This window comes from Podarcis melisellensis, assembly GCF_964234715.1.
Source record: "Podarcis melisellensis genome assembly, chromosome: 2".
Lineage (NCBI taxonomy): Eukaryota > Metazoa > Chordata > Lepidosauria > Squamata > Lacertidae > Podarcis > Podarcis melisellensis.
The window spans coordinates 37,059,931-37,084,704 of NC_138529.1; the positions used below are offsets into that span (position 1 = coordinate 37,059,931).

The 24,774-nt window shown below is 40.4% G+C and overlaps 1 protein-coding gene across 2 annotated transcripts in view; it reads right to left on the bottom strand.

The window, feature by feature from the left end:
* LOC309361978 (myosin-1B) overlaps nucleotides 1-24,774 on the bottom strand; it is a 130,005-nt gene that overhangs the window by 48,715 nt on the left and 56,516 nt on the right. The window contains exons 1-27 of one of the 2 annotated variants that reach the window (XM_081897390.1): nucleotides 16,570-16,635; nucleotides 16,322-16,369; nucleotides 14,502-14,743; nucleotides 14,229-14,372; nucleotides 12,510-12,666; nucleotides 11,587-11,614; nucleotides 10,562-10,679; nucleotides 10,386-10,478; nucleotides 10,183-10,246; nucleotides 9,990-10,088; nucleotides 9,794-9,897; nucleotides 9,565-9,703; nucleotides 7,437-7,555; nucleotides 7,198-7,347; nucleotides 6,223-6,393; nucleotides 5,531-5,834; nucleotides 5,306-5,376; nucleotides 4,903-4,990; nucleotides 4,703-4,820; nucleotides 4,012-4,135; nucleotides 3,791-3,927; nucleotides 2,586-2,841; nucleotides 1,703-1,945; nucleotides 1,418-1,594; nucleotides 1,187-1,332; nucleotides 995-1,085; nucleotides 521-910 (exon numbers count right to left, since the gene is read on the bottom strand). In XM_081897390.1, the coding sequence (XP_081753516.1) occupies nucleotides 521-910; nucleotides 995-1,085; nucleotides 1,187-1,332; nucleotides 1,418-1,594; nucleotides 1,703-1,945; nucleotides 2,586-2,841; nucleotides 3,791-3,927; nucleotides 4,012-4,135; nucleotides 4,703-4,820; nucleotides 4,903-4,990; nucleotides 5,306-5,376; nucleotides 5,531-5,834; nucleotides 6,223-6,393; nucleotides 7,198-7,347; nucleotides 7,437-7,555; nucleotides 9,565-9,703; nucleotides 9,794-9,897; nucleotides 9,990-10,088; nucleotides 10,183-10,246; nucleotides 10,386-10,478; nucleotides 10,562-10,679; nucleotides 11,587-11,614; nucleotides 12,510-12,666; nucleotides 14,229-14,372; nucleotides 14,502-14,705 (3,735 nt within the window). In that variant the 5' untranslated portion in view covers nucleotides 14,706-14,743; nucleotides 16,322-16,369; nucleotides 16,570-16,635. Of the gene's footprint in view, nucleotides 1-520; nucleotides 911-994; nucleotides 1,086-1,186; nucleotides 1,333-1,417; nucleotides 1,595-1,702; nucleotides 1,946-2,585; nucleotides 2,842-3,790; nucleotides 3,928-4,011; nucleotides 4,136-4,702; nucleotides 4,821-4,902; nucleotides 4,991-5,305; nucleotides 5,377-5,530; nucleotides 5,835-6,222; nucleotides 6,394-7,197; nucleotides 7,348-7,436; nucleotides 7,556-9,564; nucleotides 9,704-9,793; nucleotides 9,898-9,989; nucleotides 10,089-10,182; nucleotides 10,247-10,385; nucleotides 10,479-10,561; nucleotides 10,680-11,586; nucleotides 11,615-12,509; nucleotides 12,667-14,228; nucleotides 14,373-14,501; nucleotides 14,744-16,321; nucleotides 16,370-16,569; nucleotides 16,636-24,774 lie in introns of those variants that run through there. The other variant, XM_081897392.1, reaches the window with a different exon arrangement.

Sequence of the window (24,774 nt, forward strand, 5' to 3'; positions counted from 1 at the left end):
CTTTGCAAAGAGCTAAAATCCAATAACTGTGCTGCAATCTATTAATTTGATTGCATTCCTCAAGTCAGATTCTTATAGGCAATCTTTGAACACAAAGTCTTCAATATATTAACACACACATAATTTCATGAAACAGTGGAGGAATATGTTTACCTGTATATTCTTTAGAGGTGATAAAATATATAAACACCTAATTAATTCATCTAGCAATTACATTGGCTACCCAGCAGCAATTAAATATTGTACACTTAGGAGCAGACCTTTTACAGTCTAATCTTAAAAAATATTGCCCATTTTTCATATATAGTGTACCTTAACAAGTAATTCTTGGCATCCAGAATATGTTTTTAGTACTGCTTCATATGCTTATGCCATACAATCTGACTTTGCTTCAACTTTAGCCTAAGGTCAGGTTTAGAGATGTTCTGGCAGCTTAGTTCTGAGAAAACCATGTGTCAAATGCGTATGAGATGATGCAGTAGTTCTTGCATCCCTTCCCTAATGCACTGAAGTACAATACCTTTGATTTAGAGACAGATTCCATATTACTGGCAAGGTCATCAATTTCCATCTTCAGCTCACTCTTCTCCTTCTCCAGCTTCTGTTTCACACGTTGCAGGTTATCAATTTGTTCCCCAAGTTCAGCTGCACTGTCTGCATGCTTCTTGCGGAGAGCAGCCGATGTGGCTTCATGTTGCAGAGTGGCCTCTTCAAGGTCCCTGCGCATTTTCTGGAATTCTGCCTCACGTTTCTTGTTCATCTCAATCTGAGCTGCGGTTGCCCCACCAGCTTCCTCCAGACGCTCACTGATCTCTTCAAGTTCTCTGGAGAGATCAGCCCGCTGCTTCTCTGCTTTGGCCCGAGATGCACGCTCAGCCTCAATCTCCTCCTCCAGTTCCTCAATACGGGCCTAGAGAAAGAGAAGCAGCCATTAACAGAGTCTTCCCTGATGAACTGGTTTTCATATGATGGAGTCAATATGTGCTTGACTTGCCTGTAACTCCTTTATCTTCTTCTGAAGCTGGGAGCCCAAGGCCTGTTCATCTTCAATTTTGCTTTGTAGCTGGCTGATTTCAAAGTCTTTCCTTTTCACAACAAAACACAAGGTTTTCTCAGTCAAATTCTAAGAGGGCTGGGTGCCATAAAGAGCTCCCAAAAGGTCTTCTAGACAGTAAACCATACTTACTTCTTAAGCTTTTCATCCAGCTGCTGCTTATCATTCTCCAAATCCATTGTGGATTCCTGGGCCAGCTTCAGATCACCTTCAAGCTTCCTCTTGGATCTTTCCAGGTCCATGCGAAGTTTCTTTTCTTGCTCCAGGGACCCTTCAAGCTAAAGACAAAGAGGGGGAAAAGACTTTGTCACTCTAATGCTACCTTCACCCCACAGTTATTCTTCTGCATGTGTTGGTGCTTACATCGTCCACTTGCTGCTCCAGCTTGGTCTTTGCTTTGGTCAGAGTATTGACTTTGTCCTCCTCTGCCTGCAGGTCATCCAAGGTCTGTTGATGGGCCTCTTGGAGGGCTTTCTTTTCCTTGGTCAGTTTGGCAATGTTCTCATCCAAGACTGCCATCTCTTCAGTGAGGTTTTTCACCTTTTAGAAATGAACAAACAGATTCAATATATCATTCTAACCTGGAATGACAATACTGTACTACATTCTGACTATTGGTTGCAGATCTGAGCACATTGTGACCATTACCTTGTTTTCTGTGGCATGCTTCTCCTTTTCCACCTTGGCCAGTGTTAACTCCAGATCATCAATGTCTTTCTTCAGCTCTGAGCATTCATCTTCCAGTTTCCTCTTTTTGGCTGTCAGCTCAGCATTCATTTCCTCCTCATCCTCTGCCCGTTCAGTCAGCTCCTTAATTTTAGCTTCCAGCTGAATTTTGGTTTTGATCAGCTGGTCACATCTCTCCTCAGCATCTGCCAAGCCATCAGATTCCTGTAGGTTGAAAACACGTTTTTAATTCATCTCTCTCGTCTTGCTGAGTTAAGAAGTAGGTTTTTAGTTGAGACATACACCACATAAGCAAAAGTTTGATAAAATTCCTTTACCAGGGATTCAAGGACAATCTGCACATTGATATGCAACTGTGTGGGTGGGAGGGGTTTCTGACTTTGGGAAGTTTGGCCTTTGCTAACAGACCAGAATAGGGGTGCATTGAACAAGGGAAGAAGGTAATAAGGTGTACAGTGAAGTTTAGCATAGGGAAGATAGAGAGAAGGCAGCTAGTGGAGACATGAGCAAGGGTTGGAGGCAGGGGAGAACCTAAGTAGTGGGTTGAAGGAGGAAGTGGACAGAGACATGTGTGGAAGCAAGAGTTATCAGGCAAAGGAAGGGAATGTGGGATAAAAGTAATGAATAAAAATGAAGAGGTGGAACTGAGGATTTTTCTTCTTCTCTTTCTATCTTTCCTTGTTCCTGCACTTTATTATATACTTGATATCTATAATTATCTTTTAAAATATGTTTTATTAGCTCCAAAAATTCTTGGCACTTTTTGAATTCTTGTATCCAATCTATATGTGTCAGGCATTCAGTCACTTGGACAAAAAAATTTAATGTTACCAGTGATGCTTACAGATTGGACTTGGAGCTGCAAGTCATTCTTCTCTTGCATCAGAGACACCATTTTTTCTTCCAGCTCCTTCCGTTTGGCCTCTGATTTGGCAAGCTCTTCTTTAGTTTTCTCAAACTCTTCCTTCATGTTGGCCATCTCCTTCTCTGACTCAGCACTCTTCAGCAGAGGTTTGATCTTGAAGTACAACTTCATCCAAGCCCAAGTCTTCACATTCATGAATGAGCGGACATTGTACTGAATAGTGAAGATAGACTCTCTGTAAAGAAAGCAAACTAAACCTTAAGGACGATTCCAAAATAAAATTTGTTTTCAAGTTTGTTTAATCTGTATTAAACCTGCATGTGTTGATGAACTCATTATCAAACTGGACTCATTGCCAGTTTGATAATGAGCGCTCACATCTTCCTTTGTGGGTGCCCTTTGCGGGGCCGCACACAGCACCCCAGTCACGTGGGACCCACCAGCTGTTTGGGCTGGCCTCCCTGTGCTAGTCATTGGAGGTTCCTGCCAAACCTCAGTCAATTAGCACCACAGGGAGGTGGGGCCAGTTGCTTAAATAGGAGGCGGTTCTGGAGCTTCACCCACCCAACCCTCCCTTTCGTTAACCTGCAAAAAGCATTAGACAATGTTTTGTGTGTGCTGCTATGTCTTTGGATGGTTGCTGTTGAAGAGCCGGGAAGGAATTTCCCTGCATTGTCAGGTTTTGCCTTCCCCATAGCAATTTGTAACAACTTTGGCGGTTTTAGGCCTTGGGTGGAATCCTTTAGTCTATCTTCCCTAAATGAGGTGTGTGGGGGGTGAAGTGGTGACTCACCCCCCCCCCCGTGGCAGCGATTCCAGGGTCCCCTCTTAAAGGGGTTTATATATGGGAGTCATTGGCCATACACTGAAAGGTTGTCAGTGAACTCCCCTGCATTGCAGGGATATGGGGTGGGATGCCAGCATACACAAGCCTCTTGCTGTGCATGCTCCCATATCCCATTCACCCTGAGGAGCTCCAGTTCCCCCGGCTGGGGACTGGGAGGGATACACGCCCAATGCCTAAGTCAATGTCTTCCTACATCTGAAAGGTTTAATAAAGATGTGGCCAATTTTTATTCCATAACACATTGTCACAAGTTATTATTCCTTCTGGTGGTCTCTTGGGGCCAGGGAGTCTCCTCCTGGGCACACAATGAGTCCTGTTACAGACTATGAAACTCTACCTCCTTTCCATCATTTTCTTGAACTCCACTCTCATCAGGTAACCACGGCAAACAGCTTGGGTGCGTGTAATCAGCTGTGCCAACTTATCATCTCTCATCTCCTCTAGAGTACCCAAAAGGCCAGCTTTGAAGAACACCTGGGAAAATAAAATATCACAAAGTATTAATCACTATCTCAACAAAATCAAATATTACAGTCTTGTAATAAAAAGTAATTTTACCTTTGTGTGGCCAAATTTATATTGGGTATGGTCAACATCGATAGAACCGAGAAGCTTCTCAGAAGCTTTCTTGCTATCCATGAACTGTCCCTCTGGGACGGCACTTGCATTCAATATCCTGTATCTGTTGAGAAAAGCTTACAGTTGTTATTTTGCCAAAGTATTATGATAGCTGGCACTAACTTCCACAATTGTTTTTGTTACAGAATAATATCTGAAAGAGATTAAAAACTGAATTTGGCTGTGAAGTAAAACTTATGTCTAGGGAAACTTTCTTAAACATGATGAACATTTGAAAAGATGTTTCTTAGTAACATGATCTTACTGCAGGTGGCCTTTCAGCTTATCTAATTATGCTGCTGCAAGCTGATGCAATATAAGAAGTTCCATTGCTGTACAGAGAGGTACACAGCTATTAAGGAAGTACACAGCCTATCCTTGATATACCTTTTTATTATTTCATTCCAGTTCTCTCAACCACATTCAATATAAACATACACTAATCATCCATCAGTGAGTTCTTAGTTGATTTTCAGCATTCTTAAAAGATTAACATGTACAAAGGCTGAAGGCTTACTTTTACTTTAGTGGGACTTATTTCTGAGTGCTTTGGATTATACTGCATTGTATTGAAAACATATATTTAAAGAACTGAGAAGCATAATAGTAAAATAGTATGGAATATACAGACCTCTGTTTAAAATCACCGTAAATGATCCTGCTAGGGAATCCCTTTCTGCAAATTCTGATACCTTCCAGCACTCCATTACATCTCAGTTGATGCAATACAAGTTCATGCTCCATGGCACCTTAGAGAACATTAGAGTATGGATTAATACTACAGGGTAGAATTTCCTTCTCTTTTTTATAATGTTTACTAAAATGTCTTACCAGGTGTTTTAGTTTCATTGGGGATGAGACAGCGCACAAAATGAGGGTGGGTGCTCTTCAAATTGCTCATCAGCTTGTTTAAATTCTCCTATGAGGTCAGAAATATTTGTTTTACCTGCATGTTGATGTTTAATACACAAGAAAAAGCCAAATTTTCAACTGAGACACAGCCCACGTCTTTGACATTGGAAGCTGCTGAAGATATAACTATAGATAAATAGATTTTGATATATAAATATACTATTTGTAGACAATCTATTTTGAACATATTGATCTCATTTATGTTTATGTTTTTTCCCTCTCAGGTTTTGTTATGATTTGACAAATCATAATATAAGCTAGGAAAAAGACATTGATTTAAAGCAAGTTTATTTCCCATTTCACAAACAGAAGTTGTGCTTACCCTAAAGAGAGCAGATACAGTCTGGAAAGAGGAACCCTTCTTCTTGCCACCTTTCTTGGCGCCGCCACCCTCTAAAACATAAAAATTATAAAATACATGAATGAAATTAAAATCCTTCAATGAATTACATAAACATATACCACTAGAATTTAAAGCAACCATCTCTTTAAGTTGCTAATTATGGGTTATGTTCATGAGCCAATTGCAAAGTGCAGCAGGAATTACCTTCTGCAGGGCGGTCAGCAAATAGCAAAGCCAGTGTCTTCATTGATGATTTCTGGTAGAGCTGAATTACACTTTCATTCAGGGGGTCCTTGTTCTTGTCCAGCCATCCACTGATGTTGTAGTCCACAGTGCCGGCATAATGGACCAGGGCGAAGTGAGCCTCAGCCTTCCCTTTGCCAGGTTTGGGCTTTTCAAAGTTCTTGCATTTGCCAAGATGCTGTTCATAGAGCTTGTTCTTGAAAGATGTGTCTGTTGCCTTGGGGAACATGCACTCTTCTTCTAGGATGGAGAAAATGCCCATTGGCTGGAGGGAACAAGGAGAGTAAAAGTAAAATTACTAAATTAAATTAATAGAATTGTAGAGTTGGAAGGGACCCTGAGGATCATCTAGTCCAACCCCCTGCAATGCAGGAACATGCAGCTGTCCCATATGGGGATTGAACCTGTAACACCGGTGTTATCAGTGCCACACTCTAACCAACTAATGTAATTAGTATTTGACAGTAAAAGTGAACTATTCATAGTGCACATTTAGTAAAATGGCATAGTCCTGCATGAAATTTAGACAAAAGCATCATCACAATTTCTGTTATTATTATGGAGCTATTCATTTTTATAATTAAGCATAAGCTTAAGCACCTTGCTAAAACAGGGATTGTTTGCATGTGCTAAACAAGTAATTTTTAAGAGACCTTCTCAATGAGTTCAATGCAGGCAGCCAGGTCCATTCCAAAGTCAATGAACTCCCAATCGATTCCTTCTTTCTTGTACTCCTCTTGCTCCAGCACAAACATGTGATGGTTGAAAAACTGTTGCAGTTTCTCATTGGTGAAGTTGATACAGAGCTGCTCCAGGCTGTTGAACTAGACAGTGCAAATATATCGTATAAGAGACCACCATGTATAACAGTATTTTTCATTCTAGTTTTCTAATGGTTAATATTAAAAACCTTACATCTCTTCAGGTTTCTGCAATTATTATTATTATTATTTTTACAGTTCTTGGCAGTAATTTAAAGTCATATCACAGGGTGCCCAAACTTTTTTCAAAGAGGGCCAGATTTGATGAAGTGAACATGCGTGAGGGCCGACCAAAGTTGTTTTTTACAATTTTACCCCAAAGTAAAATTGGGATCGGGCGGGCTGGTTTTGGCCTCCGAAACAAACTTTGGACATACTTGTAGGTCTACTCGTTATTTTCTCCTTTGCTGAGCCCAAATTCACGCATATTCACTGAATGTACTGCTTCCAGTGCTTTCAGATACATTGCTTACACTCTGTCTCGCTCCAGAGATGCTTTGGATTTATGAACCATGCTCTTCATCAGTGGCGTAGCATGGGGGGTGCGGGGGGGCCGGGTGCAACATCGGGGGGCGCACTCGCAGCTCTCTGCCCCTACCGGGTTAGGGGGCGCAAATTACTTGCCTTGCCCCGGGTGCTGACAACCCACGCTACGCCACTGCTCTTCATAACAAATCATATCTACAATTCCTTATCAATGCCATATATTTTTGTGTCTGGCATCCTCTCCAGTTAACGGCTTGGAAACAATTTCCCTCCTTCATTGCCTTTGCATTGAGAACATTATTGAACTACACTCTTTAATTGCTTAAAGGTTTTACTGTGACTATGTTCTCACACTGTTCCATCAAGGCCCTGTTTCCTTACATCAAAGATCTCAAAGCCAGCAATGTCCAACACTCCTATGAAGTGCTGCCTAGGCTGCTTGGTATCCAGCTGCTGGTTGATACGAATGACCATCCACAAGAACATCTTCTCAAAGACAGCCTTAGCCAGAGCACCAACATTGTTGTACACCTATAAGAATAGAATGACAACAGTCAGCAGATAATTGGAGCAAAAAAGTGGAGTCCATCCACCATGAGTTTTGTACTGCAGATCATTACCTGCTGGACTGTTTGGCCTTTGGTGACAAACTCATTGCCGACTTTGACTCGGGGGTAGCACAGAGCTTTCAGCAGATCTGCTGAATTGAGATTCATGAGGTATGCAGCCTTGTCAGCAACTGAGCACAGATATAAGAGGAAAGGTTTATGAGCCCAATATATAATATTTTCTACATTGGATGAATGTATGAATAAACAACACTGCTTGTATAGAAATACTGCTAGAAATACTACAGATCTTACTAGGAATACAAATAGAAGAAGCAGAGTAGTAAAATACTTTCCCTAATTTTTTTAAGATGTGACTGATTTTTCAGTGATTAGAAGCAAGAATAGGGCTGCCTCTCTGAACACAAATTAACTTCCTGGTGTATGACATGGAAACTACTAATGTAGAGCTGCCTTTGAAGATGGTTTAGAAACTTCAGCTGGTACAGAATTTGGCTGTTAGGCTGTTCTCTGGAGCAAGGTGGTATAGGGCCTTCTCGGCAGTGGTGCCCTCTCTGTGGAAAGCCCTCCCATTAAATGTCTGGGAGATAAAGAATTAAACGGCTTTTAGGAAACAGCTGAAGGCAGCCTTGTTCAGGGAAGTTTTTTATGTCTGACATTTTATTATTTTTTAATATTTTGCTGGAAGTCTCCCAGAGTGGCTGGGGAAACCCAGCCAGATGGGCAGGGTATAAACGATAAAATAGTAGTAGTAATAATAATAATAATAATAATAATAATAATAATAATAATAATAATACCAATCCTGGCCTGACTGCAGTGGTTGGGTCCAATTCAAAGTGCTGGTTTTGACCTATAAAGCCTTAAATGACTCAGGACCACAATACCTCAAGGACTGCTTTTCCCCATAATGAACCTATCTGGATTCTGCAGTCATCATCTGAGGCCCTTCTTTGAGTGCCTTCTCCATGAGAGGTCCAGAACAGGCCTTTCTGCAATGGCTCCCCATTTGTTGAATACTCTGCCGAGGGAGGCTTGCCTTGTTTACAGTGTTTCTCTGTAAGCAGGCCTTTGGCTGATTAACATTCTATGACCTTTTAAATGTGTTTGGGAGAAAAGAGTTATTGGTTTGTTTTTGTTTTATTATGAGTTTTGTGTTCTCACTTTGTATTTCTATGCTGGGAACCACCCTGCGATCCTTGGATGAAGGACAGTATACCAATTTAATAAATAAAATAATAGCAAATTAATCAGCTAAAACTACATGTTTGTCGCTAGAGGTGTCAACTTGAATCAGATATTGGGCTGGGGCTGGGTAAGCACTGACCTGCATAAGGTAAAGGTAAAGGTACCCCTGCTCGTACAGGCCAGTCTTGCCAGACTCTGGGGTTGTGCGCCCATCTCACTCAAGAGGCCAGGGGCCAGCGCTGTCCGGAGACACTTCCGGGTCACGTGGCCAGCGTGACAAAGCTGCATCTGGCGAGCCAGAGCCGCACACGGAAACGCCGTTTACCTTCCCGCTGGTAAACGGTCCCTATTTATCTACTTGCACCCGGAGGTGCTTTCGAACTGCTAGGTTGGCAGGCGCTGGGACCGAGCAGCGGGAGCGCACCCCGCCGCAGGGATTCGAACCACCGACCTTTCGATCGGCAAGTCCTAGGCGCTGAGGCTTTAACCCACAGCGCCACCTGCATCCCACTGACCTGCATAATTGATCCCAAAATGCATCACGTGCACACCATTTGAATGGCAATGCCCATTAACTTTTTTTGTTGTGTACAGCCCCTTCAAATACTTTATGGGAGGGCGGCAAAGGGACCTCAGCCCCTAAGAGTTGACTCCTATGTTTGTGGCTAAGAGATTAGTTGGGATAGATTTGGCGGGACTATCACTGTTATTCAAATTTCTAGATTGTATCGACTTCCAAACATTTTCTGGCTTGACTTAGACAAGAAAATGAATATAAAATAGTATAAGGCTAGACACGTCTACTCAAAATTAATCCTCATTGAATGCAATGAAACGTGCAGGTAAACGTTAATCGGACTGTAACTTTAGGCTCTCATTCTTATGCATTGGACTTCAGCTGTTCAAGTGAAAGTTAGGAGCAGCTGAGGATTAAGGGCATTTTTTGGTTGAAGGCTTTTGCTCATAGTCCCATTGCAAATTCTGTAAATACCTTCAGTGCCATCTGGCTCAGCCTGCTCCTCACGTTGCTTCTGCTTGAACTTCATGTTCCCATAGTGCATTACAGCTCCAGTTAGCTTGTAAATGGCTGTCTTTTCTTCAGAATTGAAGCCCAAGATGTCAATGGCACTCTGATAATTGAATCAAGATGTGCAAGTGAATATTTTTTATATTACCTCTAGTTGATACTCCAAAAAAACTCACTTGTTCATGCTACTTACATCAGTTGCCATCAACTCTTCTTGATCATCTATGCTGGGAACAGTGATCTCACCCTGACTCACAAAGTGAAAGTCATATGGGTTGGTAGTAATCAGCAACATCTCTGAATAAGGAGAAGCACAGATTTTCATCCATTGCATAATCCAGCATCAGCACAAGATTTTAGCAACAGCCACTATAGCAAATGCCTCTTACCAATCAGTTCTGGCTTCTTGTTGGACATGATCTGATAAAAGATGTGGTAGCTTCTTTCAGCTTTCAGCTGGAAAGTAACTCTGGACTTCTCTAGCAGATCTGACAAGAAACAGAAGCAACCAATTAAGAAACTAGCAAGTGAAAGAGAAAGCAAGTGAGAGAGCAAGAGAGAAAGAAAGATCCCATCCCTTACATGTCTCAATGTCAGCAGAAGCCAGTTTGCCTGTGGCACCAAAATGGATTCTGATGAATTTACCCTTTAAACAAGAAAAGGCATGTAATTACAAATCCTATGAGGCAGATTCTGCAAATACATTACTACAGATTTGCTGTATGATGACCACCCTTAAAAAAGTGAAGGTCAACTACTATGTTCAGATTCTGCAGAAGACTTACAAAACGCGAGGAGTTGTCATTCCTCACAGTCTTTGCGTTTCCAAAAGCCTCCAGCAAGGGGTTGGCACTGATGATTTGATCTTCAAGGGTACCCTGCAATGTATGTATTATTGTAAGATTAATTATATAGAGACTGCATCAAAACCACATTTCATCCTTTCTAACAAAAAGCTTACCTGCATTTTGCCTTGTGCAACCGGCTCATCCTTTTTCTTGTCACCTGTGGCGGCAATTGTTGCAAAGTACTGGATGACACGTTTCGTGTTCACAGTCTTTCCAGCACCAGATTCTCCACTGTTGATCAAACACATATCAGAGCGTTACATGGACTACTGCAATGCGCTCCACGTGGGGCTACCTTTGAAGGTGACCCAGAAACTACAACTAATCCAGAATGTGGCAGCTGAACTGGTGACTGGAAGTGGCTGCCAAGACCATATAACACTGGTCCTGAAGTATCTACATTGGCTCCCAGTACGTTTCAGAGCACAATTCAAAGTGTTGGTGCTGACCTTTAAAGCCCTAAATGGCCTCGGCCCAGTATACCTGAAGGAGCGTCTCCACCCTCAACATTCAGCCCAGACACTGAGGTCCTGCTCTGAGGGCCTTCTGGCAGTTCCCGCTCTGCGAGAAGTGAAGCTACAGGGAACCAGGCAGAGGGCCTTCTTGGTAGTGGCGCCCGGTCTGTAGAATGCCCTCCTATCAGATATCAAGGAAATAAACAACTATCTGACTTTTAGAAGACATCTGAAGGCCGCCCTGTTTAGGGAAGCTTTTAATGTTTTGTTGCTTATTCTTATTATTATTCTGTTGGGAGCCACCCAGAGTGGGTCGGGTATAAATAATTATTATTATTATTATTATTATTATTACCCTGCCATTACCCCATATTATTAGAAAGGAATATTAGAGAGGAATAGCCAGCAAGCAGCACATGTTCTTCAAAGCCTACTAAGAAACTAGGGGGTCAGATAAATGCCCCTCTTCTATAGAAATAAAATTGAAATTTTGTGTAATGCAACTGTAGAACTTTCAGAAAACTAGATCACTGGAGATTTACTGTACCAGCATTAAAGAGGACTATACATGTAATTGAATCTTTCCTCTCAGGTAGGATAAGGTAGTTTTGACAAAATTCCTTTATTGTCTGTTGTACTGTATCACAAAGTCAGCATTGATTTCATTAAGGAAATAAACTTACGTAATCAGGATTGACTGATTCTCACGATCTGGAAAGATATATAACAAAAAAGAACTTGTTATTAATTTAGTGCAGCTATGGTTCAGTGTGAGCTAACTTGAGGAAAAGTCCCATTAAACTCAGTGGGACCTGGTTCTGAACAAACATGCTTAGGATGACACTGCATGTAATTATTAAAGAACTTGCAGTGGCTTGCATACAAGCAGGTCATAATAGGTAAGAAATATGCAGGGCAAAGCCCAGATTGTGTATATGCTATGATGCTAGAGGAGCTCAGCCATGCACACAAAATACATTCATCTGTATTTTTTACAGCTTTTGTATCTTTTACAGCTTGTGGGATTTTTTTAAAAGGAAGTATATAGCTTCTATGGCTACAAAGTATGCTTAGAAATGTGTGGAAACCATTTGATGAAATATCTGTAGCAATGGGAAACTGAATTAGTTTTCCATAATTGGAATGCATATTCATTGCTTTTCCCAATGACTCTCAAAACTGTGTGTGCCATTTATGCATGTGTGTATTAATTATAAATAGCTCTGCATGAATTTTGTTTAAGGAATGAATTCCCCAGTAAGAATAAAATATGAAACCATTCATTTCCAAGAGTCAAACTGAATATTCTCTATTTACACTGAAAAATGGAATCACATTTCAGCAATATTGGTATTTTTTTTTGTCAACAATTGTTGATTTTTAAGTTTTGTATTCTTTTTTGGTGAAAAAATGAGCCAACGTTACCTTTTGAGCAGGAATTGGACTACATGTATTAGCATGATTAGGGAACTTCTTAATTTGTTTTGAGCCAGCTTTCTAATGCTTCTCTATATGCTATCTTAACAGACCTCCACATTTCCTAGGAAAGTTATTAAGGTTTCTCTTGAGAAAATGTTCGCTCTTTCAAAGAGATCCATATACTCACCAGTTAACATGAACTGATAGGCATTGTCAGAGATGGAGAAGATGTGGGGAGGGGCCTCTTGACGCTTTTTGCCTCTGTAGGCAGATACCACTTCTGGGTTGTACACTGGCAGCCACTTGTATGGATTGACAGTGACGCAGAAGAGACCTGAATAGGTCTGGAAGAAGAAAAACATATCTAGCTTGTTTTATCCTGTCTATTGTAACACACACACACACACACACACACAGCTTTATTGTGGTCCATAGACCCAAAATACACAGTACAACAATAGTATATATCAACAGTTATTAAGGTGTAAGAGCGGCCTTGCTAGCCAACAGAGGAGCCTATTGTAGATTTTTCTAATATTCCCAATAGAGTTTAAAATGCAGTTAGCTCACAACTTGTACAAATTTAACTTGCACAATTGCAGATTTGCATACTTGGTGACCGGAGAGCTGAAATCACACAGATTAAATGCCCATAATGCAGATTGCTTTAAAGCTCTTCCTGGAGCAGGTTTTCCTGGCATGAAAAGAGTTCTCAAATTTGCTTACTAGGCTCTGGGAAGGTCTCACACAGGCTCTGAAAGGCGCTGACAGAATATTGCAGGGGCCACCCAAGACCTCTCAGAGCGTAGTAAGCAAGATGGAGAGCTTAGATGCTCTTTGCCTTGCATGAGAAGCAAGGCATGCTTGGCACACTGGCTTCAGAAAGGTAGGGATAGTAAAGTGGGGGCAGTTTCAGAGTTGTTTTGGCTATACACAATTTTGGTTTTATGCACAACCCCCCAGAATGTAACCCCTGCAAAGATTGTGAGTCAATTGTATATAATTCCCAAACTAAGGAACTTTGAGCTGAGCAGGATATTCAGGGATATATACTTAGGACAGGATGTTTATCATTGGGAATGAGGGAAGAGAGAAAAGAAAAGAAAAGAAGAAAAGAAATCAAATACAGTGGTACCTCTGGTTAAGAACTTAATCCGTTCCGGAGGTCTGTTCTTAATCTGAAACTGTTCGTAACCTGAGGTACCACTTTAGGTAATGGGGCCTTACGCCGCTGCCGCTCAATTTCTGTTCTCATCCTGAAGCAAAGTTCTTAACCCAAGGTACTATTTCTGGGTTAGCAGAGTCTGTAACCTGAAGTGTTTGTAACCTGAAGTGTCTGTAACCTGAGGTACCACTGTATATGAGTAGACTTTTGCCACATTCCTGTCCTTGATTGATACAAGACACTAGGAACATAATATAGGATCTGGCAGCTAATAGTTACTTTGCCCACAAAAGAGCAATACAAACTGGCTAACTGATACAAGGTAGAAACCTAACATGGTTGTGTGGTGTGAGAGAAGAAAGTGATATTTGGGAGGTCTTAAAGCAGAGGTAGGAAACCTGTGGCCAGAAGTGCAGTTAGCTAATTTTAGGCATTGGTCTTATGAGGCTACTTCTTTAGATGGTAACATGCATTACTTCATGTACTTCAAAATGTGGTAAGCTAGCCCTGCTGCACTTGGAGGGCATTTTGCTGCAAGGGACCCTGGACTTCTGCCCCAAAGTCAGAACTGCCTATGGCCCTCCAAATATAACTGTATTACAACACACTGTCCACTGATCATGCTAGGTGGAGTTTCTGGGAGTTAGAGTCTCATCTGGAGAGCCACAGACTTCCTCACCCCTAGATTAAAATCTAGTTCCACCATAAAAAGAGAGGCATGTTACTTCAGAGTATACTTACATAGATCATCCAGGCTGCATAACGCTCTTTGAGGTTATACAGGACAGCAGGTTCATGGAGGTGGGTCATCATGGCCATGTCCTCAATTTTGTCATATTTGGGAGGATTCATAGAAAAGACTTGATCTTCCTTGACTGTTACAGACTGGGAGGAAAAGGATTAAATGGAAGATGAACAAATATAGGACAGACAGCCAACCAAACAAAAGGCCAATTTATATCATCTTAAAAAGTAGAGATGAGGCAATTTTAACAATGCATTCCTTCTACTCACTTCTCCGTTTTCCGTCTTGACTGTGACCTTCCCTCCTTCCCTGGCTGTGACACTGGCCTTCACATAAGATATCTTAGGATCTGTCACAAAGACTGAATTCTTTGCATCAAAGGGCTTGTTCTGGGCCTCAATTCTCTCTTTTTCTGGCTTTCGTAGATAGGGGGCAGCTGGCCCAAAAATGGCCATCTCCGCGTCTGAAGACATGACTGCGGTTTATAGCACGCAGCTCAGCAAACAAAAAGCTGAAGGAAATAAAAATATGAATCATGTAAAGAAAATGTGGACATACGTCCAATATACAACTTTTCCTTTGGCATTACATCCTGTATTTCAGAGAGTTGGCAACATCCAGCTCCATTGGCACTTAGAACCAAGGTTCTACTTTTCATATGGAATACCATATACTTGGCACCTATAGATTCTGAATCCTGAAATCTAGATATTTTCAGGTCTGTGGAATTTGTTCAGTCATCCATTACACCGGATTATATAAACTGCAGAAGCTGAAGGAACTGCCAGGGTCAAATTACCTTATTGGTAGGTTGGTTGGTTGGTTGGTTGATTTATTGTTTGCTTTGGTCATTTTTAATATTTTGTAAGCCACCCTAGGAATTGATACTGCAGTTGAAGGATAGAGTATAAATTATCACATAAATTCTTTTTTTGTAGCCAATAAGGAAGAAGATTAAAGTGACTAGACTGTGCTTATTAGAGCAAGGCTACTGTTTTCTTTCTTATGATATGAGTTAGAATATAATATTATTTTGATTAAAAACAAAATTCAATGCCTATCTCCAGTTGGTTTTGTACTGTTTTTAAAACTATTTTAGTTTTTATGTCTTAAGATGCAAAAGGTGATTCATAAATATACAAATAATAATTGTTCTCTTTTTGTATCTTATATTTATAACTAGCCAAAGACTATCATTTTAGTTCAAGTGGCTTACACTTTACTGTTTTATCAGTGCACAATAGACTAAGGTGCCTCAAGACTGCTGTTTATTACAAGACAACTAACTATCCCTCTATAAAATGATTCTGTACACCAGATACTAGATTTCATCCCCTACAGACTCATCTAGATTGAGCTACTTCAGCCCGCTCTGTTAGGAACTTGAATGCTGGAATTGCAGGAGTTTGTAGCTTGAATTGTATTATTGTGTCCTTTCGTGTGCCAACAAGCAAGAAGTTCTGTCAAGCAGGATTAACTTAGGAAGCTGCCTTATACCAAGTCAAACCATTGGTCCATCTAGGTCAGTATTGTCCATAGTATTGTCCAGGGTTTTAGATGGGACATTCCCAGTCCTACCCGGAGTTGTCAGATATCAAAATTGGGACCCTCTGTATGCAAAACAGATGCTCTACAACTGAGCTACAGCCCTTCTACACTGCTACCTGTTATGTTTACAATTAAATTAGAAACCATACAACTTTCAGCAGGAATTGCGTACTCCCTGCACAGTAGAACCCCATGTCAAAATTATTCATACAGCCATATAGACTATGGCCTTTATGCATACATGGCATGATGCAGACTGTGATTCCCTACCATAGTGCATCCTTTCAGAATTTGACCCATGGGTTTGTGCTATGGCAGATGTTCTAATAGAGGGGATAGTAAAAGAATCAGTATATTCAAGGCCAGTTCCCAAAATTGACTTCCTCCTGCTAAGTGGAATGCAGCTTTATAACAAAATTTGATATAGCTATACATGGTCCATAAAGGCTGGGAGGAAGCAATTAACCCACTGAAAAACATGCATATCCTTTCCTACCATGTATCTGACTTTCCCCAGGGAATTAATAAATCAGTGTCTTACCTTGTGTGGTATCAGGTGGACTGTAAAGCAGGGTTGAGCTGCCCAATACTGTAAAATAAAAATGATAGATCCTTTATCAAAGGTCCAGTAATAAATTATAGAGTAGCAACTGATGGGCAGATTTTAAATCCCTATTGACACAGGCTATCTGTGCTCAGAAATGTCAAATGCAGCAGGAATGTACTGGGATGTGAAGAATTCAGGGTGGGATTCTATTCCTTTTAAACTCGAGCTTCTCACACTCTTACCTTTAAGCTGTTGGTGCAAGGACATGAGAGGCTGGTCCCAAGACTACTTATATAGGAAGTGATTTGCATACACAGCAGCCTCCTCTTCTTTCTTCGGTCAAAACCTTTTTGGCAGCCTTAACTCCCAGCAAGATTTCCATTCATATTTGACGGGAACAGATATAATTAGATCTTTCAGCTCCATGAATCAATCTAAAAATAATTTGACAAGAGGAGGGAAGAGTGGGTGGCAGTCTATATATTGTGGTCTGATCCTGATACCAATTTTGTGTTCTGGTAGAGGAGAGAAATATATGCATCTGATGCTGTTAGTGTTTAGTGGGAGTGCAACACATTGCTCAAAGGAAACCCATATGCTTATGATAGAATGAATGGCAGTAAATATGTTTTAACTGGTAAGGAGAGAAGAGAAGGCTGGTGAGTGCACAGTGAAGCTAAAATAAATATTTGTAGTAATTTGAAATTTGCTAAATTTTCCAATTTTACTTTTTTCAAATTTGGATTAGGAAAATTCAAATTCGTCTGAAGTATTGAAATGTCAGTACTTTAGTCAAATATGTTCTTTTTTGGCAAGCATCAAATATGAAATTTTGCAAGCTGTGAGCTATCAAACATCATCAAATAAACACCACTGTGTGTAATCTGTCATGTGCTGTCAGATACCGAATACAGTTGCTTGCCAGACACCAAATACAAATGTTAAGCACCATTGAATGTTAACTGTGAAATACTGTACTGTTATAGATTAAATGAGTGCTTTTTCCCCCCTTAAAAAATGTTTAGGGGTCCTCTCATTTTGGCTGCTCCAGCAAGCATCTGGTTGCAAAAACACAGTTTATAAGGCTAGGAGACATACACAGGCTAGACATTTGCTAAATAGCATGTTGCTAACTATCTTGTTTCTTCTTAAATAATTACAGCCATGGGGGGAGCCTAGTGCTTACTGGGAAGGCAGAGCACATGAAGGGATCCTTTTTCATTTCAACCATGAGCAGAATAGAGAGACACACTCTATATCACACACGCAACCCTGCACAGCTAGGAGCCTTGTGAAAGACTCTTTTCCTAAGAGTCCTAGCCAAACTTGGAGGGCTAATCTCAGTTTTCATTAGAATCATATGGTTGGAAGGGACTCTGAAGCTCATCTAGTCCAACCCTCTGCCTTGAAGGAATCTTTTGCCCAACGCAGTGCTTGATCCCATGACTTTGAGTCTCATGCTCTACCGACTGAGCTATCCCAGGTCTGATCATGGTGTGGGAGTGACAGATAACCACGGTGCTTTCCCAGTAAGAATTATGTTTTCCTATTCCTGTAATTATTTAAGGAAAAACAAGATACATGGCTGCATATTACATAGTTGACCAAATTTGATTCACAGTCTTTCCCTCTCACCACTCCACATTTTTCTTCCTTCCCTGCTTCTCAGTTCTTCACAATCCACTATCTTACTTTTGTGTTCCTTAATCCTTTGACTGAAACCTCTAGTTTCTGTTTTCTTGGTCTGCAAAGTGGCACTGTATGTGAGAGAGAAGCCATTCATAATAAGTTGATGGACCTTGTAGAGATGGAGGTGCAGAAATGAAGCACAATAATGGTAAAAGAATTGAGGAAAGCAAAAAAGGTGGTTTGAAACTACTCACACTCTTCTTCTGCACAGTCGCCCAATGGGATGAAAAAGACCAGTGCTATTTTTCTAGAATAAGGTGACTTGTTCTCTTATAATGGCAATGGCACATACCTGAGAGCTGCCAAAACTGAGTTCTGGCAAGTTCTGGCTGGGGAAAAAGCCATGGGAAAGACCTTTTTGGTCAGTGTCAACTAAAATGAGAGAAAATATTCAAAGATGGCACTACACACCCATGAAAAGCCACAGGGTAAATTTTAGCTATGTTCCCTTTGTAACCTGATATCACACCTTGATTTGCTCATCCTTTGTCTCCCAGATTCTGCCTTGAAACTGCCAACCAAAGCTAGTTTCTGACTTATATCATGGTGACTTGCAATCCCTAAATTAGTGTCCTAATTCTCAGCTACAAACAATGCCTGCATGACAACCACCACATATTCATTGAATTTTACCTCCCCTTTGATCCTCAGACAGGTCAGGCATAACAAATTAACCACTTAATCCCCAAACAAAACTAAATGCAAGAATTACATTCTATACCATTCTCATGCTTTAAAACAAAAATGTATGGCTTACATCTTGCTGCTGCTGCTAATTAATAAAATAAATAAATAAATACTCCACATTTTCACATGGGGACTTGAGGTGGCTTACAGATAAAAATAAGAACTGCCAAAAACATAGTAAAACAATAATTAAAAAACAATTGAACATTGATAAAATTAAATCTATATAAAATCTATTAAAACCATACCAATAATGACAGTAAAACAGCATAGCACCAGCTCTTTTGTTAAAAGCAGTCCATTCCCCAAAGCCTGTTGGTTACAAGAAAATCTTCACCTGCCAGAAGGACAAGAAGGAATTAAATTTTGAGTCATAACTGCAACCTTCTTTGTGAACTGCTGATCGTGGAATATTACATATATCAACTACCTGGAGAATTCCTAACATACAGGAAATAACTGGAAAATATTCAACATCAAAATCTGTATATGAGAAACCTGAGATTCAGTTTATTATTTTGTCTTACACAGATTTCAAGTTTAACTCTTATATATCTCTTTGCTATGTTCTTACTGTTCCCATTTTCATGCCTTCACTCTCCTATTCTGCAGCCCCCTTTGCACATATACCCCATTCTGATATATGTTACTGCACAGTTAAGATGAACTGTGCAAGCCTTTCAGATTATTCAGCTAGAGAATGTTCGGTTTGTAGGTGCTGTACACATATGTGTAAATAAAGTATCTTTTCTAAATTGCTATGTTGAATCTGGAAATTTATGCTAAACACCACACATGGTACCAGGAGTGAAATACATGATTTCTGGAAGTTACAATGGAATATTTGCAGGCTTTGCTTCCATTATATCTCTTACATGAGGCAGCTGAATAATGGAAAGAGAAATTTAAAACAGCCATTGTTTTCCTGTCAGTGCGAAACACCGAGAGAGAAATTGATTTAAACAATGGCAGAGATTTGAGTAAAGCAGGGATAGAAGGATACTGAGGGTTTTTAAAAGGAAAAAACTCAAAGCAAACAGGGAGGGAAACAAAGATGGGTACAACACAGAAGCTAACACCAAGAGGCTTTCCCAACATAGCCTTTCCCAACTTCCTTCTCACTGTACTCGGACCTTACAGTGGTACGTCATTTTAAGTACTTAATTCGTTCCGGAGGTCCGTACTTAACCTGAAACTGTTCTTAACCTGAAGCACCACTTTAGCTAATGGGGCCTCCTGCTGCCGCTGCGCCACCAGAGCACGATTTCTGTTCTCATCCTGAAGCAAAGTTCTTAACCTGAAGCACTATTTCTGGGTTAGTGGAGTCTGTATCCTGAAGCGTATGTAACCTGAAGTGTATGTAACCTGAAGCGTATGTAACCTGAGGTACCACTGTATTTGAAATTGCCACTCCCCCACCCCACCACATCTATTCAAATATCTGCCATTGTTTCGAATCACCACTTCCCTCTCTGTTTTCTCCTTCCATGCTTTACTCACACCTTTGCTGTTTTTGTAAACCACTACTTTCCCCCTGTGAGTGTCCCTCCCTCCTCCCTCCCAAGTGATAGCCAATACTGCTGTGCAACCTGCTTTCTCTTTTGCTCCGCTATCCCACTGTGGCCATGAAAATCCAGGATTGTCATGCAGCACTACAAATCTTTCAATGGGGGCAATGCGATGGCAGCCTTCCATTTGTATGTATAGGAAGAAAAGAGTTACTCTTAATTTACTGCAGACTCTGGCTTTCATTAATCAGCTTTCTCTATGTATTCTGCAGCTCTGAATTTGAGTGACAGGGCCTTAGGGAAACTTAGGGAGGTCAAATTTCATGGTTGGCACAAAACGATCTGACAGACGTGTTTGGCATTCTAAGAATTTAAAAGACGAGACTCAGACACTCAGCTGGTGCAAGACAGTATTACTCCAATGGCATTCTCAAGACTTATTTATGTTTATTCCTCGTAACAAAAGTGTTATATTCAAAGTAGCACTAAGGGGAACATTCCATCAGCACAAAGATTTTTCCTTGCATAATAGAACATCCCCACCTCTTCTCCCCACACACCGCTAAGTCTGGTCTGGGAGTTCCCATACCCTCTGAAGCAAAGATGGGGCTGGGGGGCACACAAGGGAGGAGAAGGGTAAAGTCATTTTGTACAATTATTTAATTGAATACACCCAAAGGGATATTCTGATTGTTTGAGCATACAATCTGTAGTGCTCAATGTTATTCTTTTATGTATGAACAGTATTTTTATGCCTCCATTACAACCAAAGTTATATGAGTGGCACACCTAAACATTGTTAAAATATAACAAACAATTACAGTATTAAGGCACAGTGTAGCATAGATTCAGCAATACAGTTAAATACAAACAGGCCTTAAAAACTTTTAAAAGCCAAAATCTCAAAATCCATTTAAAAGCCAGAGAGAATAAGAAGTCTCTGCCTGGCGCCAGTGTTGCCTCTCTGGGGTGCTAACACAGAGAACCCCTTATTCCTTATAGCCACATGCCAGATCTCACTTGGCAGGGGCACTCCAAAGAATGAACGACCTCAAAGTTCAGTTAGGAGCAGTGATTTTTCCAGGGGTAATCAAGGGTACACAGTACCGGCATCTTTGTTGTTGTTGAAAAGTGTGGCACATACTTGTAACAACTTTATGGCGAGTACCGGCACCTTTTTTTCTAGAAAAAAAATAATTGGTTAGGAGTAAATTATCCTTCACATAGCTTGACCGCAAGCTCTTTAGAGAGTAAAAGGTCAAATAGGCCCAAAAATTATTTATTTATCAATTATAATTAATAATTAATTAATTATATTTGTATGCTGCCCTATACCCATAGATCTCAGGGAGGTTCACAACATAAAATTGCAATATAAAAAAACACTAAATACATGATAAAAATAAGAACAGAAACAAAGCAATAATCGCCCCTTCCACAACACATTTAAAAGGGCATCTGCACATTCATATAAAAACGTGGCAAGGTGGAATACAACATATAGAATCCACAAAGATATTCCTAGAAACATCATCAAATACTAGAGCATGGATAACTGTAACTAGGTTATCCCCAAGTTGGGTCACAGTTCATTTGTCAGATGCAAGGGATAAAAGGCACTTTGAGTCACTGAGACCACTCGGGCCCTGAGTGACAATGTTGGATCAGTGGAGTTCCCTCCACTGCAGGGAAATGCCTCCAGAACATGCCAAATACCACTCAAATAGGAACATGAAGCATCCACTAGCAATACCTTCATCACGTCTAGATTGAGTCTTAGTTTATAGTCTTTGATCTAGTCCATTACTGCTTCTCAGCACTCAGAACACACCCTGCCTCTCCAGGATTTGATGAAAAAAGAGAGATGGAGCTGAGTGTCATTTGCATATTAATGCCACCTTTGTCCAAATCTCCAGATGATTTCGACCCATTTTCATTCAGATGTTAAGCAATGTAGAAGAAATGATGAAATACTAAAACATAATTTCCAAGTGGTCAAGAAGAAATCTTCTAGCATCAATTCCAAGTCGTCCAAGTAGGAGGAGAATCACTGCAAAGGAGAACTTGCGTCCATCATGGGCTGACTGAGTTCTAGCTGCACAGCCCCACTCTCTTGTCTCAGAGAGCATCAGTGGGCTTTACTACCTAGTAGGGCAATACCAAGGAAGAGCAACACCAAAGAAAACCAAGGATGAGTGCCGGCTGAATCACCCTGGCATCAGGAGAACACCATGTCATTTCTGTTCCTGTACCAGACTTTAATGTCATTTTTATTGTGATAATCTTTTGTAAACTAGATTGAGAGCCTGTGAGGGTAATAAAGTGGGATAGAAATGTTCTAAAAATAAAATAAATAAGTAAAATATATAGTCATAGTTCATCTGTATATACTCTGTTAAACAGAAGATTCTTCATTGCCCCACAATGAGGCACAGCGAATTGCAGAAAAACTGCAGGAGCCAGGTGGCACTTTTAAATGTATTTCATCCAAAATGTATTTGGGGGTTAGACCAGATGACCCTTGGGATCTCTTCCAACTCTACAATTCTTTTATTAATCCTTCCCATAAGCTTTAGATTTGACCTTCAGAAAAATGATCTATCCTTCTTGTTACTTTAAATTAGCACCCAGAAGCAAATGGAAATTTTTGTTGTGCTATTGTCTTGCTTCCCACTCACAAGGATTTACTGCTTTCTGAAGAGCACAGAGAAATTCATATAGATTATCTCAGACATGGCATCTCCAATATGGCACTTGTAGGCATCACAGCTCTCTCAAACACTCCCCTTGGTGCTGCCCTTCCTTTAAAAATGGGCTCCTTTGGAAGGAAGAGTGGTGTATAAATTCAATAAAGGAAGGAAGAGTTCTTTGTGGTTTTGATTTTTTTGTTTTTGGTTGAGATAGGATTGCCTTGCTTTCTTTTATGTTTCGTTTGTTTTTCCTTTTTTGCTGGATAGGTGTTTTGCTGGGGATTTATTTTATTTTTTTGTAGGCGAGGATTCTGAGCCCACAACAGTGTCTTACATTCCCATTTGTGCATCTGAGCCCAGAAAAATTGAAGATCCCAATCTTAGATATACACAACCACCTTGTATGATAGACTGGTATTATATTATCCTCATAGTATAATGGGCAGCAGGCAGGGGGTACGGAGACTGAGATGGTACTTTGCTGAAACGTGCACTCCCTGCTTTGGGGTTTGATGCTTCAGGGCACTTCCCTCATTGGTGTTTGAAGCAATGTACACATGATCAGATCATAGCTGCCAACTTTTCCCTTTTCTTGCGAGGAATCCTATTCAGAATAAGGGAATTTCCCTTTAAAAAAGGGAAACGTTGACAGCTATGGATCATATAGTCCCTTGAGAAATAATGTTGTCTGATGCATTTCCCTTCAAACCAGCTTCTGTCTGATTTGAAAACATAAGCCACAGTAAAGTTGAGGTATGTACATTTGGGACATCCATTGTGCATGTGCAGATGAAGCGCATTGCAGGCATGGGGAAACCAAATAGGGAAAATGCATCTGGTAAAGACATCCCTGCCCTGTCTCTGATGTGTATGGCAAATGGAAATGTCACTTAAAGGTGGGGTGGGTGGGTGACTACTTTGCTATATTTTCAGCCAGTGCTTTTTTCGGGGGGGGGGGATGCAGGGGTACGCATACCCCTAAACATTTTGTGAAGCTTTGTACTTTTGTCCATTTACTGTAATTATTTTTCCCAATTTGAACTATAAAATGGTGGTTTTCTTGAGTCAAAATGAGAGTACCCCTAAACATTTTTTTAAGAAATAAAGCACTGTTTTCAGCCACTAATGTGTACATATCCTAAGACTCTGCTGCACACATCCTACCTTTTTCCCTGACAGGGACTCAAGGCTGCTTACCACAAAAAAATTATTTCATTCCATTTATCTGTTGACGGTCTTATACACAATCACTTCCCTCGCACATTTTTTCTAAACAATCTAGTGAGGTAGGTTTGGCGGAGAGGTTGCAGTTTGCTCAAGGTGACAGGTGTGTATGTGTATATGACGTCTTTATGTGCAGTGAGATCAGAATGCAGGAGAAGCTTCCTGATGCAGACTAGAACATCCCTGTTTTCATCTGAGAATCACTGGAAGGTATGGGCTCAACCCATGATAGATGAAAGCATCATACTAAATGATAAATGTCATATTTTATTATCCCCGCTTACTTTCAAGATGCTTTGATATTTATCTTCTATATTCACTTTGCTGGTGTTTTGAAAGGTGTTTTTTTAAAATAAAGTTGAAGTTCTTTTCTCATCCTGACTTTCTTTGGTGAAGAACCAATATATTACAAGTTTTAATGGGGGTTCCACCAGAAAATATTTATATTGCAGCTTAATCTAAGAATGCTGTACCTTTTCTTGATCTCTTGTGAAATTCCAAAACATGCATGCATTATCTGACGAGGAAAGACTTACTAATCACTGTTGAATAATTCCAATGGCTGTTACAGTTTGTGTGACTGTTTCTGGTCACTGTTTTTAATATTGTATTTTAAATTATTGTAACCTGCCTTGGGCCTTAGGGTGAA